The sequence below is a fragment of the Syngnathus leptorhynchus genome, chromosome 2, assembly GCF_054491065.1.
Source record: "Syngnathus leptorhynchus isolate UIUO chromosome 2, UIUO_Slep, whole genome shotgun sequence".
In the NCBI taxonomy this organism is placed as follows: Eukaryota; Metazoa; Chordata; class Actinopteri; order Syngnathiformes; family Syngnathidae; genus Syngnathus; species Syngnathus leptorhynchus.
Genome location: NC_141196.1, coordinates 11,336,430 through 11,353,883, shown reverse-complemented (window position 1 = coordinate 11,353,883; position 17,454 = coordinate 11,336,430). Strand labels below are relative to the sequence as shown.

Here is a 17,454-nt window from a genome sequence, read left to right as displayed (position 1 = left end):
TATTTCCTTTTCTTCCAGTTTGTATTAAGGATTGAGAAGACACAGAAAAATCCACATTGTGCTCCTGGTGTGATGTAAAACTTGGGTGGGATATAAATTGTTGTAATTCATAAAGACAAGCGAAATAGAAAATGGAAGGATCAGCCAATTATACAAAGAGGTTCTTGCATATTTTTTCTATATCTAGGGATTTAGGGAAGTCAATAAATACTGATCAAATCTTGACTAATAAATCACAATTAAAGAACTAATCTTGATATATGTGTATGATGCAGTGCAGCTCAACGCCACTGCAAACTATAACCACAAAACAATCAAAACATTTGCCGATAACAACTGTAAAATTATTTTAAAAAATTATGAGGGATCTAATCATATTGTACACGTATACTGGTATACGACCCAAGGCGCTAGTGGCACAACAATTTTATCTGGAAGCGTTAGGTCATTTGAACTTCTATCTCAAGTCCTACAGATGGCAGTCTCGGAATCCTGAGATGAATGTGAATTTGGACCTTGGAGGCTGCTGACATTTTGGCAAAGCACCTTTCACAAAGTACGTAAACAACTTTCAAATTAAAATGAATGCCAGCAGGTGTGAGGTCAATTTGTTGGATGCCCCATCGCTCATTATATTCCTATTTGGCTAACTGATAGTGGCACATTGCAGGTTTTCATCTGTGTCCAATTATTCCTAGCTGATTTATTAGATAATTATTAAGGGGCTATATCAAAGGCCTTTAGAGCTTGTAATGGACCAGATTTGATTGAATTAACTACCTGAAGTATGCAGTAAGACACACAACTTTGTAATAAATGTCTTAAAGGCAGAAGTTAATAAAATACATTGACATGCCATGAATTTGTTGTAGTCTATCTTAAGTTACAGTCGATAGTGGGATTTTTCCTACAAATAGTCTTGTGGAGAGAAATAATTTTACAAGGCTTTACTTGTGTGTCAACACTTTATTATTCAAACATTTCCAGACATCATGCAAGTATGGAATGTTAGTTGTGTAAAAATGCAATTGCATAATCACAGAGCCCTCCAAAAAGAAATGCTCGCCAAAGTCCAAATGAAATGTGTCAGGAATGGTTGGCCTGTCCAGAGTCCTACTGAAACCAATCCATTGACGGCGACGGGTTTAATCCTGCTGAAGGTCAACACCAAGCAGGTGTCCGTGCCTCTCAAAAAAAACTCAGTTGATGTGCTGTGTTTGCTGACGTATGGTGGGGCAAGATCGCTTTTCGGATCCACGCTGTTGATTTGAAGGCCACGGCCACTTACATCCATTTTGGCAACTAAGTGAATTGCACAAAGCGCTATTTTGAGACAATCCAGACTGAAATCGCTTCGTTTTGCTTAGGAATGAAACAAAACTTGCAAATCAAGCTGTCGAGAAAAAGCAACTTATCAAATATGAACGGGAACGCGTTCAAAATACATTTTAACAATCCTTTCTCCCGCATATTCATAGATGTAACACTAAAAATTGGTTTATCAGCAAATTGGGGAGGGAGTCAACATTACATTAAAGTTGAACTACATTCATACAAGCAAAGTCCTTCAGGTAGCATTAAAATCGGTCCAATATGCCAATGGCACAGAAAGGGGTCCAAAACATTCAGAGAGGTTTTCTCACCCCTATCAAATAAAGAAACAAAATAACAATGAATTTAAGAAGTTTGGTCAAATGCCCATCCATTCTAAAGTCCTTTCATTTGCACCAGCAATTAAAAGCTCTCAAACATTCTTTGAATGAATGACTAATGCCATATCACATACCCTCTACTCTCTTTTCTGTCTCTGTTAAGTTTACATTCACTTCAGCAAATGCAATAAAAAGCAACATACAGTATGTACACTATGTTATACTGAGTATTGCACTATGCATGGCAATTTCCCTTGGATTATAATAGACATACACTGCTGTCATGTGTGATAGTGTGATTAGTGATTACCACTGTGCTGCATAGTATTAGGAGCATAATAATCCATGTGGTCATTCATAAAGTAGGAATGTTGTTTTGAACAGTACACAACGATTGTAAAATTCAAAAAGTAATGATCAATCATTCCTAATGAGCTAGGAAAGCTTAGGTATGCTCCTTGTGAGACTGTTAAGTATAACATTCATTCAAAGTGAAGTGAAAAAAAAAAATCTTTGGTTAATGGGTCCTTTTAGTATGCCGGAAGCGTACAAGCTACCACAATTGTTGATGCAAAAAGCTTGTTCTTGTCACTGTAAGGCCATTAGTCACAATCGGATACTAATTGGATTATCAATCAGGAATTTTGTTGCTTTGAGATGTCTCAACGTAACCCCGGGTTGTCGCTCGCAAGCTCACAGGTCGGTGGAGATGGTGCTTTTCTTCACCCTCAGACTGCCGCCCCAACCGCGGGGACAGGTGTTGTATGAATGCATGCCAGGCAACCGCAGGCCCGAGTCCTCGGACTCAATGGACGCATCAGAGTCAGTTAGGGAACGCGTGTTGTAGAGCCTCACGGGGGAGCAGATCTGCTGTGTTGGGGTTGGAGGAGGACTGGTGAAGGTGGGCGACTGCCCCCCCAGCGGTTGTGACTGGAATGGTTTGCAGTCATAGCCATGGTGGGAATATCCCACAGGCGAGATGGGTAAGCTATGAGCGCTCAACGCACCCGGCGAGGGGCTGTTCTTACGTTTGGCTGCATTGATTATGTTCTTTGCCAGCATTCGATGGTTAGCCTTTGACTTGACGTTATTGTTGATTGGGGACATGCAGCGAATGTCCTTGGGTGGGGGAACAGGAGAAGAAGCAGAGGAGATGGACAGACGGTGAGCAGAAGGGAAAGACAAACTAGTATGAGAAAGTGCAGGAGACTGGGAACGTGAGCCCCAAGGTGGCGAGACGGGAGAAGTGGTCGTTGGTGGTTTGGAAAGTTTGGAAGTAGAAATAGCGGAAGTCTGGATTACCATTGGTGATTGACACCTTGGACTCCAAGGAGGAGAACGATGAGATGCAGTTGTGGATGTTTGAAATGGTCTGGAAGAAGAAAGTGAGGAGAGGGTGGACTTCTCGGTACTCGTGCTCACCATGGGAGACTGGCATCTTGATCCCCAAGGTGGAGAGATCGGGGAGGTGTTTGTGGACGTTTTCGACGAAATATGCAAAGCATGTGTCGATTGCGAACTGACCGCCGGGGACTGGCACCTTGAACTCCATGGTAGCGAACGAGAGGAATGGGAAGTTTGGAATCTGAAATCATGACCGGAGGAATGGGTGGATGATTGGATATTCTGGGATGCCGTTGGGGATTGGCATCTTGAACCCCAAGGTGGCGAGCATGGAGATGTGGATGTAGAGGTCTGTGGCGGCCTGGTTCCGGAAGCTGACGAAACTGTGGAAAGCTGAATATTTTGGCTGCTCATAGGAGATTGGCTTCTTGTAACCCTTGAAAAAGGAACAGGTGATGTGACCGATCGAACGGAGATGGTTGAGGGGGGACGCTGTGTTTGAAGACCGGACATCCACGTTGCACCGGCAAGACAGTCGGGGCTGCTGAACTTCCTTGTAAGACCCAGCCGAGTCGCACTGGCTGCTTCGGTTGCGGAGGGTTCCCTTGGACTCTGTTGGACCACAACAAATATAAGCTTTATACTCTACAATCCTTCGTAAAATATACAACGGCTGGCCAACTTGGCAGTGGCATATACTTTATGTTGTTCATTAATAGCTCCGAAAGAGATGCACGGGAAATTACACATGCCTTTTTAAATACGGGGATTCTCGTCAACGTAAATAATATTTATCATAATCGCAGCGGCATTAAGGTCATAGCTATGAATTTTAATCCCCCGCATTTGTTTGTGCCACTACGCCTAGCCAATAGCCCATGTCGACCTAGTTTTATATGGCATTCTCAGGTTACTGTGAATACGCATGGCCTTTGCAGGCAGGGATTTGAAGTTACTTGGCCGGACAACATGTAAGCACCCAATAAACATTATCAAATACTATCGCATCATCTCCATTCAATAATGTGAAGACTTCTCCCCCCGAGGTTTTTTTTTTTAGAAATTGAGTTCTTAAAATTTCTGATCCCTTCATGACGAGTAACGTAATTTGCATTCTCAGTGTGTAACAGATATTGAAGAAACTGGCAAAATATTATTCAATCCATCATGTGGTGAAATATGCTTGTGTCGACATTTATATATGCAAAATTATCAGTCATTATTTATTTAGGATGAGCAAGGTTTTGCAGTGTCGGCAAGAATGCCAGGAAAGTTGCACATTCATTAAAAGTGAAAGTAAAATATGAAATTAGAAAAAGGAGGAGGAGGTCACAGACAAGTGAACGCATAAAGCTTTAATCAGAGAAGAAGTAATTCACCTAAAACACAATTAGAACAGAACGTGAATGAAGGTTTAGGAAGTGAAACAGACATGCAAACTCCCAGGGGAAAAAAAAAATACCAATGACTGATTATTTCCTTTGAACAAACCATTCTGGAATTGCTGCTTGAAATCATGAAAATAAAGTTGATACGGGTCCTGGAAGCGAATTAGCGCGCACTCTGCAGATGGTAAACATCAAAGAATCGAAGTATTCAGCAACATTTGGAGTAAAAAATGGTGGTGAGAAGAGCAAATTACTCTCCAGATAGAAAGACATAAAAGGAATTCTATGGCTGCATTTCCACTTCAGCGAGCAGCATTAAATTGCAAATAGCAGCTCATAAAGCAGATGCCACATCTGTCAAAGTGCTTTGTAACAGCATCACCCTGCTCCTCAAATAACTAAAACACACCGTGTGGAAGAAGGAAAGCAACGTTGTTCTTCATTTTATTGAGCTACTCGAGATGGAGGCGTTTGGGTGCTAAAGTGCCTTGCAGCATTGGGCATGAAAACTCATCTGATCATGTTAACACAGTTTTATTTGAACTCAGGTTAATCCCTCAGGTGTTACCTGATGAAATCAGCAACTTTAATTCAAATTGCCCTTTTTGTTTTCACCCGTAAGGAATAATTTGGCGTTTATGTTATGTGAATATGTCACGTCGGTAATTTCATTTTAAAAGGAGCTTAAGGGAAGCAAAAGGAAGAGGAAGATGAAGAAAACACAGCAAGGTGCAGATATAAGGAAAAGGATTCGCATTTTATGACAAATAAAGTTTAGCAATCACCACGTCAATGATCTTAAAAGATAAAAGGCCTCCACACCTGTGCTTCAATCCCCGCTTTCTTGGCAGAAAATCTCGGCCTTGGTGCCTGAATCCCCAGCCGATGAGATGGCACATGGGCTGGAGAAAAAGCAGCTGATGTCTTTCCGCAAGACGGATTTTCTGGATACTCTACTCTTGTGATGGAGCCGACCGGAAGCTGGGGAGATTGAGACTGGGTGCGAAAGAGAGTGGCAGGGTTGTTAGGTAAGGAAGTCTGTCGAGTAAAAGTCATTTCGTTCTTGGACTGAGGTGCTCCTTTCGGAAGGGTACTCAGCGGGTCTTTGACTGGCTTAAGGATGAAGAGGGATGAATTTAGCTGGTAGGGTCGGTGTCTTGAGAGGTCCATCTCTATCTTGGAGCAACCATTCTCAAGAGGAGGTGGCTCTTGAACTTGTCTCGCTGGTGCCGTTTGTCTTGGTTTTGGCTTTGCACTTTGTTGGGCTATCATGTTTTGTGCAAGTTGGGCGCACATGTCCGAGTTTTTCGCAATAGCTTTGACCCTACCCGGCATATTGGATGGGTAAACCCAAGATGGTGGCAAAGACATTGTTGGAGAAGGAGATCTAATATGATGACCTGCCTTCTGATTCTCAATGACGTAGTTCTCCATTCTGGACCTGCGCTTGGCAAAAAGCTCTGCGCCTTTTCCCGATGTATCATTCAGGCTCTGTTCTGGTTTGTGTTCCACTCGTGTATAGGTTCTGGAGCTCTTAAGACAAGAGGTCCACTCTGGGGCTTTGACTTCTTCAGCCCTGTCATCCTCTTTGGCAAGGAAATTGGACGCTTCTGCACCCAGAGCTAATAACTCCTCCTCAGATGCGGGATCAGGCACAGATCTATGCCGATGCTTCTTCTTTTCATCCACCCCTTGCACCATAGAAAGAAGCTCAGGGTTTGGCGATACAACCTTCTTCTCTTTAAAAGTGAACATTGGCTTTTTCGTTGGACGCTTGGCAGCACTATCCTCAAGTAATCCCGTTTTGATTGGTGGCGCTGACGTCCTCCCTGAACAAAACTGAGGAACGAAGGTAGAGGGCTTTGGCGCTGTTGGGGGTCCGTAATGAGGAAGGGGTGAAGTGGCACTCTGAGATGCAGTAAAGGCAGCGTGTGGTGGACAGTTAGTGTTAGACGCAACAGGTGAACTGATGTAATGGCTTTTTGGAGGCTTGTCGGTGAAGGCCGGTAGAGGAGGTGTGGGATATGCCGGGGGAGGCGGAGGTGAAACCACCTCTGGCTGGGGAGCGCTGAAAGCGGAACGAGAAGGGAGGTTGTCCGTGATAGGACTCGCCGCCTCTTGAGACTGCACTGTCAGCGGTGAGAAAAACGGCCTGGCGGTTCGATTGATGATGGTGGTCTGCTTCGAGATAGACACAGCAGTCGTCGGAGGCCCATGGCAGCCATTCGAAAGCTTTTTAAGAGGAGCTGATGCCGGATGATCTCCATTCATGGCCGCCTCTCTCTCCATGAGACTCATTGCGATCGGATTTGTATTCTCTCTCTCGGGTGGAAGCTCATCCACGACTTTGCCTTCAAGTTCTTTGTAGATGGGATCTTGTTCTTCCTCCTCCTGCTCATCTATTTCCTTTACGGGGAGGAAATGTCTTTCTTGGATATCACTGGGCTCAGTGACCTCGTCTTTGACATGGCGGTTGCCTTGTTCCTCCATGTTATCACTTGTTGCCGGTATACTCCCGATAGGCACAAATAGAGGGCCGCTAGTGCAATTCTCGTAGTTCAAGTCTTTGTCCTTTTCCTCACGACTTCTCTCTGCCCATGTTGGTTTGCTACATGACGGGTTGGCTTTCACGTTGCCACTTTTGTCCTCCTTTGAGCACACGCCACCGCTTTCCAGTGTAAAGGCGCTGACCCTCTGCTTGCGCCGGTTGAAGAGTTGCACGCCTCTGGAACTGGAGCTGGAAGGGACGGTGAGTTGAGCTGCAATGATGTGGCTTCTCTGGCGGGCCTCTTTTAGCTCCTTCTCAGATAAGCTGACACTCCTGGATAGATCTGTCAGAGGGAAAGAAAAAGTAAAGGGCCGCTTTGGTTAGTTGAAGAAAAATGTAGGTCATCTTGTTTGGATTTATGGTAAATCACGACGACTTGCTTGAACTCAGTGTTCCTTCTCGAAAATTGAAACAAAGACACACGGACTCCCTAACCACCGAATTGAATCTCATTGGAGTGCTTTGAAGAACAGAACGGAAGAAAGTAACGATCAACTGATTTCAAACAAACCACAAGTTTAACTTTATTGACCGGAATTTAAAAGCTAGTGGTGTCCATCTGCTTTGTGCTGCTTAAAAAAATTATAGTATTCAGCATGCCTCTGCTTAAAATTATGGTTTGTTTTCTGAGCTTAAGAGTTCCATTCCAAGCAGCAGAGTTATTTCCTCTGCAATCTGGTCAAGTCCCTCCCTGAGCATTCTTCCACTGTGGAGAAAACCCCCTGCTTAAACTTCCAACATGACTGCTTTCTTAGTGCAACACATTCAAAAACCTCAGTTGTTAAACACTAGAAATGAATGTAGTCTTATTTTAAAACAAAAAGGAAAAGTACAGGAAAGTATCATTTGAGTTGCACATTATTAACCGACCTCCCAAACGGCATAATAACGTGAAGTCGAAGGATAATTACTGGTTCCGGCCACACGTTACACATCATTCATTTCATTCATGTAATTCTGTCCGGCGGAAGAAATATCATGTCTCTTCAGGAGGTTCCCATGGCAACTGGAGGAAGCGTGACTCATTCTTTGTTCCGTACATTGATTTATTCAGACAGCTACATTATTTAAAGTAATTATGTGTCGTTCCAAAATAATTACAGATTGCTATAATGCATGTCATTTATAGCTTTTATTGTCACTGACTAAAACTGAGTGCACTATATGCATTTGTAATTGATTCGTCCAAGTTAAATGCCCTTGAGTGATCAAGAATATAAAATGTGAAATCCGTTTATGATTGAATTTGAAATAGTATAAATGTCTTCATACGGTTGATTAAGATTTGAACTCTCTTTTAAAGGCTGTCTGTTGCGTGTCCCCAAAATGACTTTTATTAGACTCTATCTTTGAATAATTTTGGCCCAGGGACTGTACCAGAGCAGTGAAGCTTGAAATGAAATGTCTTGACTGTAAACATTTGCCTCTAGTGGGAGCCAGATTAGTTATCAGGTAACATACAGGTGCAAATCCAGGCATATGATATTCACATCATCGACAGCGTCTCAAAATAAACGCAAGTCTCCCTGGTCGCTCGTGACAAAAAATTTTTTTTGGTTTGTTTGTTATCCAAATCAATCTAAGTTAATTCATCTACCATGATGACAGTGATTAAAAAGTTGACAACAATGAAACAGAGCGTTTCATTTCAAATACTTTTTACATTTAAACAATTGAGTTCCAGTACTTACATCAAAAACTGGTTACGGAAGATACATGTCATCAAAAGTAGCAAAAGTTAACAAAACGTGACAAGTCAAAGTTTCAAATCAACAAAAGACTTTCCTGCAAGTTTGTACCGACTATCCTACTGTGGCGTATTGACTGTCTTACCTTCCCCTGTCACATTGAGAGCTCTGCCGCTTTGTACGTCCCAAGGAGTTTTCCACAGTACTGCGTCTGCTGGCCTCACACACCCCTTTCCCTTTCTGTAGTGTGGCACAAGCTCCAATTTCCTTTTCTTAGCAAGTCCAGCAGCACACAGAGTGGGAGGGTGTCTGCAGCTGGAGCCTGCGCCGCCTGTCTTCCTGCCTGCCTGCCTGCCTGCCTGCCTGCCTGCCTGCCTGCCTGCCTGCCTGCCTGCCTGCCTGCCTGCCTGCCTGCCTGCCTGCCTGCCTGCCTGCCTGCCTGCCTGCCTGCCTGCCTGCCTGCCTGCCTGCCTGCCTGCCTGCCTGCCTGCCTGCCTGCCTGCCTGCCTGCGGCTCTGTCGCTCTACTTTTAATACGGCTTCGTTTCTTAAAAATAAATACAGAAAGAAAAAAAACCTCAGCAGAGCTTATGGCTTCTGTGGACAAACTCTGGATGTCAGCTCTGCCTTTTGTTCTGACAATTCAAGAGAAGCCACCAGTCTGTGAGCGGCTTATCTTCGTCTAATGTCGAATGACAGCCGAAAAGTGTTTGACCCTCGTTGGAAAGGGAGATACTCCGGTTTATGTGCATACGGATTAGTCCAGAGAGAGCGCCGAGCCCCAGTGGCTGACCCCCGCTACCCTCCCTGTCCGTCTGTGTGTTGATTACGCACTCTCCCTGAGTGCCTGGCCTCTTTGAACCCTCTGGGCATAAACTCCAACCTGCCGTGGCTGGGATAGGAATTTCCTGTCCTGCAGCGAAGACAAAACTCAAAGCCCTGAGCCATGATATCAAATGGTCCACGCCCACTTTCTCTCACCACGTCCAATTTCACGACCTCATCCCTCTGCTATCGGCCCCCTTCCCCCCTCCATGGGATCGAAAACTCCCATACAACGGGGGGGTTCAAGTCAGAGGGCTAACCCTGCATTTTGCGTATCAAAGGTCAGATTACCCTGTCGGATGTTATCTTTCGTCAAGCACTGGCTGCGGGCTGAGCGGGATGACAGCCACTGGTCCCAGTGGTTCTTGTGAGAAGCGATTTGGAAAGGCCAGGATTAAAAAAGGTCCTGGGATCTCCTGGACTGAATGTGATCTAAACTCCAGGTGAATCCCGTGGGAGGATAAGAGAAGAGCCCAGAGGTTAAAACCAAACCCGATAGTGTTTCTGTGTCAAAGGTCTTTGCAGAGGTGTAAGCCAACATCAAGCTGTTTCTTAAGCCGTGATGTATTTGGTGATCTCTATAGCAGACCACAATATTAGGTAGCGCACAAAGAAAGAAAGTCATTATTCCCAAAATTGTTGCAAGATCTTGAATTGGATCCCGAGTGTACCTAATCCAATGTCTTCCCACTGAATTGTTCTTGACTCAAATTATGATTCAATGTTTTCCACTAATAATGATTTTTGACAACGCAATGTTTATTTAATAGGGGCTTAGTCGGACATGGCTGTCACTCGCTGCGCTGTACATTTTATTGATTACATTTCCATTGCTGACGGGCTTGTGTGAATTTTAGTTGTATGGAAACAGATGTTTCGTAGAGCGTTTTGCCTTCTCCAGTTACACAGAAGGTGGAACCTTTTTGGTTTGGACGTTTTGCCTTCCAGACCTTTTTCCTTTAAGCCCCCCCCCCCAACACACACACACACCATAACCATATTCAAAGACACTTCTCGTCAAGTGAGGAGAGAAAGCACACAAACACTCACTTGTTTTGCTGCTCATCTGTTCCGTGTTGAGTCTAGTCATTTCATGTGTCGCCTTGCACTCCTCCACAGTGGTGCTTTGCGCCGCCTGGATAGATTTAGTCAATCCTCCTGGACTCCAGCTCACTCCTCGACGCAAAGATATGTGTCCTTTCTCCATCTCCATTGTAACTCCAAGTTAAAATCACAGTCTTTTATGGAAGTGTTGTGTCCCAGTTGGATTGAAACTTCCTGTTGAAGCTTTACTCCTTACTGGAGAAAAGCAAGAAAAACAAAAAACGTGTGAAGGAAAGTAGCTCAGTTTTCCAATTGGCTACTATTGGCCACGGTCCTGCTTTCAGCACAAATGCTTCCAAGTGTTTTCTTGTAGTGGAATGAAAAATGTCAAAAAGAAGTGTGCTCTGGCTTTTGTCTTCATCAAGTATAATTCTCTATCTAAGTGGACCTCCCTCTCGGGCCTTGGCAACGTTCCCCAAATGAGTCCCGCTGGACGACTGCCACACAAAAATTGCACAATTCTGGCATGGAGAGCCGAGGAAACAGCCCAGTTTTCTCTAATACTCCTTTTTCTTTTCTTTTCCCAGACGTTGCTCTTCCTCCACATCTATTTCAGTCACCAAAGCATTCTCTCTGTCTTCATCCAAATCTCCGGCCCCCAGATTATTTTTCTTTCAGCGAAAAGATCTGCTCTTTATCTTGGCGATCATAACTCCAGTGTGACATGAAAAGGGAGCTGCTCTTATGGCAGTTTCCTGCTGTTTGGTGCATGTGAGAAATAACATGTCACACAGCAAAGGTCATTCCAAAGACGGCTCTGCACTGAAGCTTTTCAATAGTCTCATACTTTTTTTCATATATGAGAGCCAAACAAAGTGTTTATAGAAGACTGCTATTTTTTTTTTCCACTGGATGACAGGGCTTGCGTGTCGTAACTGACATTAACACTAAAAAGCAATAAAGGAAGCCATCATCATGATTTGGGTTACACTGTGGTCGGCAACTGTTTGGGTCTGTCTTTACTTTGTTTGTATTTTTTTCCCGGCAAATGTTTTAGTTTTCGTGACCTCGTTTTGGCTCCGACTCAAAGTCTTTCTGAAGGGAATCTGGTACTTAAGTGCAAAAAGGCAGCGTTATGTCCTCTCCAAGGTAACCTGCAAAACAAGAAAGGAATGGTTTATAGATCTGATGGAGCCCTTGGCCGAGCATCAACGAGATAAAATCGATCGCCTTCTGCCAATCTACTTTTAAGGTGTTGAGCTAGAGAAAATAAACTGAGATTTCATGGAATTTTCAAGCTAAAGAAATGTCGAAAAAGCAGTCACGCTGTTTCAAAATTAGGTTTATTTGTACAGGCCATAGTCACAAAAGAGTCTCATTCAATGTATAGACTTACCTTGACCAAATTTTCAACCAATGTGCTCTTAATCTGACTCTCCTTGAAGATCCTTGTTTTTGCACATGAATGAATCACCATAGTAACACATTTTCACAGAATCATTATCATGACTAAATGCCTTTCCGATGTTGTTGTTTTTTTTGCAAGTGCATCACAACCCTTGATGATGGCGGTGTATTCATAAGGAAAAGCAGTCGGACATATGCGAGCAGAGTCATAACCTTGAAGACAGTCAAAACAAAACGATACCCGGCAACAAAAAGCCTCCACAATTTGGCTTGGTGACGTGATGGGGATGAGTGAGAGCAGATGAAGGCCGGCACTGTTTAGCCTTTCTGACAACAGCTCTTTGAGTCTCGCCCGTCTCACAGATCTGGATATCATTGGAAGACTGACATTATCTTTTTTCTTTTTCGTCATTCCCCAACATTCTCATGTCCATCTATGTTCTCTAATAGCCCCCGCTATGGCATTGCTTCAAAGCTCTGGTGAGAAATGCACACCCAACTAATTGTACTGTTTGCGCTTTTCATATTTGACATCTGATGTCATCTCCCCTCCTTTCCCGTTATCTAGCCACCCATTACTTTGGACTTCAAAAGCTACACCACCGTGCCCACCTGCGCTGCTCAAGCGCAACTCCTTCGCTTCTCTGCACCACTCAGTGACCTCCGTGATTACAGGTAGGGATATCATTTACAGTCTGGGCCCCCCGAGGCCACTTTAGGGTATAATCACAGCGCTCCTGTTCATTGTCAGTGAATGATGCATCCTAATGTAGACAGCCATATAAACTGTAATCAGTCTTCTAATGTGCACGCATGCGGGATACGTGATCTGCGTCGTCGGAACTACTCTAAGCCTTGAAGGTGTATCACTCAATAAGTTCATGAGAAGGCCTCGATTTCCACACAATTGACACCCTCAGGGGGGCTACTGTGTGTCTGCTATATTTCACTGTATTTACCTGCACACTGAACATGTGCAGCCCTCTAAAAGGTTTGAGTTAAAAATGCTGAAAGATTTTGTTTGACCTCACACAAACAGTAAGCAATTCAATGCCTTCTTGGCAAACTGAGGAATGAGTTTTGGTTGGACTCCAAAACTGGCATTCCTGGTTCATAACTCCTGTGGGGGGGGGGGGGGGGGGGGGCGTGATGGTCAACATGCCTCAGCTTGTGCTAGGTGATGACTGACATCTAAAAATTGGCAGTGTTCCAATGAATATCATGTATCTTGCCAAAAGTATTTGATTTTATTTTCAGGAAATAATGGGGAGGAGGGGGTGCAGCATAGGTGTTGTTTCCCGCACATTTCGCTCCCCTCTTCCACAAGTGGGAGAGTTCAAGCAACATAGATTGACACTTGAGGGGTAATGTCTATGTTCCAGTGCCAAGAGGGAGGCACCATGACCTGAAAACTGTTAGACATCAAAGGAGTAAAACACATTTCGAAAATAAGTCTTATCAGTACTATAGCGATGCTTTGTAACGTGTCATGAAACTATAATATTGAAAAAGAAATACTTTGAAGCAGTCAAGTCCTGTGATTGCTCACTGACCGTCAGCAAAGAAAGAGAATGAAAATGACAATACTATATTTTAAATATACTAATTAGGGTGTATGAAATTAATATATATTGCAATATCATTTGTAATCTATCTTAGTTCGAAAATGATATAAGATTTCTCAGGGTAAAAATGTAAGTAAGTAAGTAAGTAAGTAAGTAAGTAAGTAAGTAAGTAAGTAAGTAAGTAAGCAAGCAAGCAAGCAAGCAAGCAAGTAAGCAAGTAAGTAAGTGAGCAAGTAAGTAAATAAATAAATAAATAAATAAATAAAAAATTCCCCTAATGTAACATACTTTATCATCCCAGACCGTTCTGGATTGCAGAGCCACAGTACAAGACAAAGAACCCTGCAAGTCCCCAATGAGGGTATAACCGGCCCCCCAGATGTTTGCCGTCTCCTCCAAACTTTCTCTCCTTTGTTTCAATTAGCCGCTTGTCGGCACTCTCTAAACAAAGATTGCAACTTACCCCCTGAAGATAAATGGAATAGTCTGCAGGTGATTTGATCTGCAGCAGCAGTATTCCTTGCTGCGGGAGTGTGCTGTTCCCACTCACTGCAGCTCACCTGTACTGTGCCGGGGTCAGTCTGTGTGAGGCAGCAGCAGAGGAGACTGCCCCCTTTTTCAGTTCCTATATGACTCTGCAAACACCCCCCCCCCCCCCCCCCTCCCGCCTCACTCATGAAACAGACGATGGATGGGGCGGGGTGGAGGGTCAGCTGGAACACAGAAGGCTCTTTGTCTGGGATCTTTTTCATATGGTTTCTTCAAGCTTGCATACTGAACACATTATGCTATTATATATTTTCATATTCAACATGAAGATGCTGAGCAGTATATAGGCCCCAACTCTTTTCTACCCTCCCTCCTTCCCTGTTTTTAGTTTTTGACCCACTTTTCAGCCAAGAGCCAAACAAGCAGAATAAATGTAAACAAAGTTTCTGGGGAGGAAAAAAAGAACACATCAATTGTGTGATCCTTTCTTGCCACAATATACATGCACAGTGAGTAAAAGCCAGATCATATATTCCAGCAGCAAACACAAAATCCACCAAGTAGGAAACTCCATTCCTAGGTATGGTATTTCGGAAGATTATGTTGGAAACCGGCAGTGACCTTGACTTTATTTGGGAAAATAGAACTGTTGCAATCCTCATGACTCCCACACTTTGATGCTTATCTGTTCTCCCACAGTGAGGGATTGTCATAATCATTTTGTCCAAAAGCACTCAACGCATACTGACATATACATTGCTAAGTACGTTAATGACCATTTCAAAGAGTGTACTGTATATGGCTGGAGGCAATACTTCAAGCGGCATATGATAGAACTGTAGTCAGTAACTGGTGCGTGAAATTCCGAGTCGGATTACTTTATTTATGTTAACATTAACCCAAAAACAGGGCAGCCGTAGGGATAATTCCAAACAGATGCGTCGTTGTCATGAAAAACAAATGCCCGGTGAGCCACACGATTTTTTAGTTTGCATTCTCAGTAATCTGAACAATAACTGACAGATGTTTGCAGTCCATTTTAACCTTAATCCACCGAATGAAAATTTCAGTTTTTATAGAGGGAGGGGCAACCCAAGTAGGCCCAGATTTAGCCACGCCCCCTTAAAAATCTGGGAATACTTGAACAGTTTAACGTTGAAGCGCTCGCATAGTTCACAGTCTTTGTGCAGTTTCAACAATTACCTTCAAAAAGTAAGATTTGAATTCACTGAATAGGATCTTTCAGTGTGTTGGTAAAAATGTAAAAAAAATACAACTCCACAACAACAGATACTTTGACATCTCTGTCCAAGAACATCAATTTATGCATGTTGATCCCGATTGAGCACTTCTATTATTTATGGAACCCGTAACTCAAACTGCACCATCTGCTGATGTGATACACTTTTACAGTTATGCTTTCAATCGATACATAGACGAATGGTACAATAAACCAGGAGCTCCGCGGTGGAATTTAACGGATGGATGGATGGTGAATCTGGAAATGTACGTTGGTGTTGAAGCCACAATGTGGAAATAATTCTTAAAGGCTTGAGCAGTAACATCTTAATTGCCCTCCAGATGTTGGATAAGCCAACTTTCAAGTTGATTTCTTCTTGCTGTGGTTCTGGAAGGATTTGAGACAGGCTTCAATAGATATAGCAGGAATATTGGATCAGTTGCTTCATCGTGCAAATGGACATATGGATGATATTTTTACTCGCCCACATTGCCACCTTGTAAAAACCGAAATGAGAAAAATGTTTCCACCACTTTGTCTAATCAGCCCTATGGCCTTATGGTCCTATACGCCAAGTTCGTATATGAGGAAAAGCTATCAGGACAGATGTGCGCTGTACAAAAGCCAATTGTTTTATCATGTTAATTTGGTGATCGGGTGGTCTGCCGAGATGCCGTGGTTTATAATACCATCCACAGGCATGACATCAAATGTGCATATATATGCAACCTTGCTTAACACAATAATATATGCAGGAATAAATTGAGTTCAATAAAAAGCAAGATTTTCATGAGCTTAATTGACTCAATTGTGCCTTTTTATTTGCCATTGCTTGACTTTTGAGTATATCGTACTGTAGTATACACAGTCATCATGTAGCTGTGCCCATGGTTTGCCCATGGGCATCAAAATGTACTCAGAAACTATTTTTTCTGGTATGTCTGCTTCAATGATTGGCGCCAAACTCCCATTGGCTGGCTGTCACATGAGGATTTTTAACACAGAAATATGTAGTCTTATCAGTTTTGATTGAAAGGGTCTTACCGGTGATTTTTACGTCTGAACTTTTTCCCCTTCCACTATTGCTTACCTGATGGATGGTCTCAGCAAGGTGCTCACACAATCCATCACCTCAAGGCTTCTCAAGTAACATCTCTGCCGCTTCTTCTCCTTCTGCCAACACATCTTTCCTCCTGCTTCCTCACATGAGGAATTTTAACACAGAAATATGAAGTCTTATCAGTTTTGATTGAAAGGGTCTTACCGGTGATTTTTACGTCTGAACTTTTTCCCCTTCCACTATTGCTTACCTGATGGATAGTCTCAGCAAGGTGCTCACACAATCCATCACCTCAAGGCTTCTCAAGTAACATCTCTGCCGCTTCTTCTCCTTCTGCCAACACATCTTTCCTCCTGCTTCCACTCATCCTCACTGTATTTTTCTCAACTTATCTTTTCCATCCCTTCGCCTTACTCACACGTGTCTTTGCAGATCGGTTTTCGCTCTACTTTATCATTTTTCCTCTTCTGATCCTACTCGAGGGCGACACGGGGATGTAGCTGTTAACATGTTTCTCAAGGCTCCGAGGTTTGGAATTCCAAATGTTGTACCATGCGTCTCTTCAAGATCAAAAAATGAATGGACGGTTCCTCTTTAGACTGTTTTCCTAATTTCCCCCTCAATTGCTGTCTCTTCATGACCTTTTCAGTGTGTGTTTCCCCATTTTGACCCAACCTGACATGTTTTTCGATCCCTATGCATCCCGGAGCAGCCATTAGTGGTGGCATCTGCTTTTCCTTCTTCTGCTTCTCCCTCGGTGTTTGACTTTTCTGGTGTGGTGGCGTGACTCTGTGAAGGGCAGATGTGCTTTGGTGTGGGAGCTGAGGGGGAAATGTTTGCACACATTTTTTCAGAAGGTCGCTTCACGGACAAACAGGAACGGCATGAAATATCCGAAGTGATCTGGTTTGCATTGCCTCTCAAGTGTGATCCTTCTACACCGCCCTGACAGAGGTTATTCGACAGTTCGCCCAGTCCCGGACTGATTGGAATCATACGGAGGCCCTGCTCCGTCGACCCCGGTTACGTCCCTGAGGATGGAATGGGATACAGTGACGGGGCTGTTCAAAGGTTTATGCGGACAGAAAGGAAGAGAATTCTGCAAATTTGTCAATATTTTGGTGGGTGTTGATGGTATGGGATCCCTATGGCTATTTGATATGCATGTAAAAGACTAATTCAGTTAAGGCACGGTCATGTTTCAC

General features: G+C 43.5%; 1 protein-coding gene across 2 annotated transcripts; it reads right to left on the bottom strand.

Moving 5' to 3' along the window:
- Window positions 1–960: 960 nt before the first annotated feature.
- Window positions 961–16,387, bottom strand: synpo (synaptopodin). 2 transcript variants are annotated; one of them, XM_085906148.1, is made up of 4 exons: window positions 16,280–16,387; window positions 10,495–11,642; window positions 5,207–7,215; window positions 961–3,608 (listed from the first exon to the last, which is right to left on the bottom strand). In XM_085906148.1, the coding sequence occupies exons 2-4, from the start codon at window positions 10,655–10,657 to the stop codon at window positions 2,346–2,348; spliced, it is 3,435 nt and encodes a 1,144-aa protein (XP_085762274.1). In that variant the 5' UTR covers window positions 10,658–11,642; window positions 16,280–16,387; the 3' UTR covers window positions 961–2,345. The 2 variants fall into 2 exon arrangements, with proteins under 2 accessions (XP_085762274.1, XP_085762273.1); XM_085906147.1 differs by lacking the exon at window positions 16,280–16,387 and adding an exon at window positions 13,924–14,046.
- Window positions 16,388–17,454: the final 1,067 nt, after the last annotated feature.

What these genes read in the sequence shown, in the direction of transcription:
- synpo (XM_085906148.1), bottom strand. Translation starts at nt 10,657, where the DNA reads ATGGAGATGGAGAAAGGACACATATCTTTGCGTCGAGGAGTGAGCTGG. An exon ending in ACAGATGAGCAGCAAAACAA is followed by an intron (nt 7,216 to 10,494) that starts GTGAGTGTTTGT and finishes TCCCTCTGACAG; the next exon opens with ATCTATCCAGGAGTGTCAGC. An exon ending in AAGCGGGGATTGAAGCACAG is followed by an intron (nt 3,609 to 5,206) that starts GTGTGGAGGCCT and finishes GTGGTCCAACAG; the next exon opens with AGTCCAAGGGAACCCTCCGC.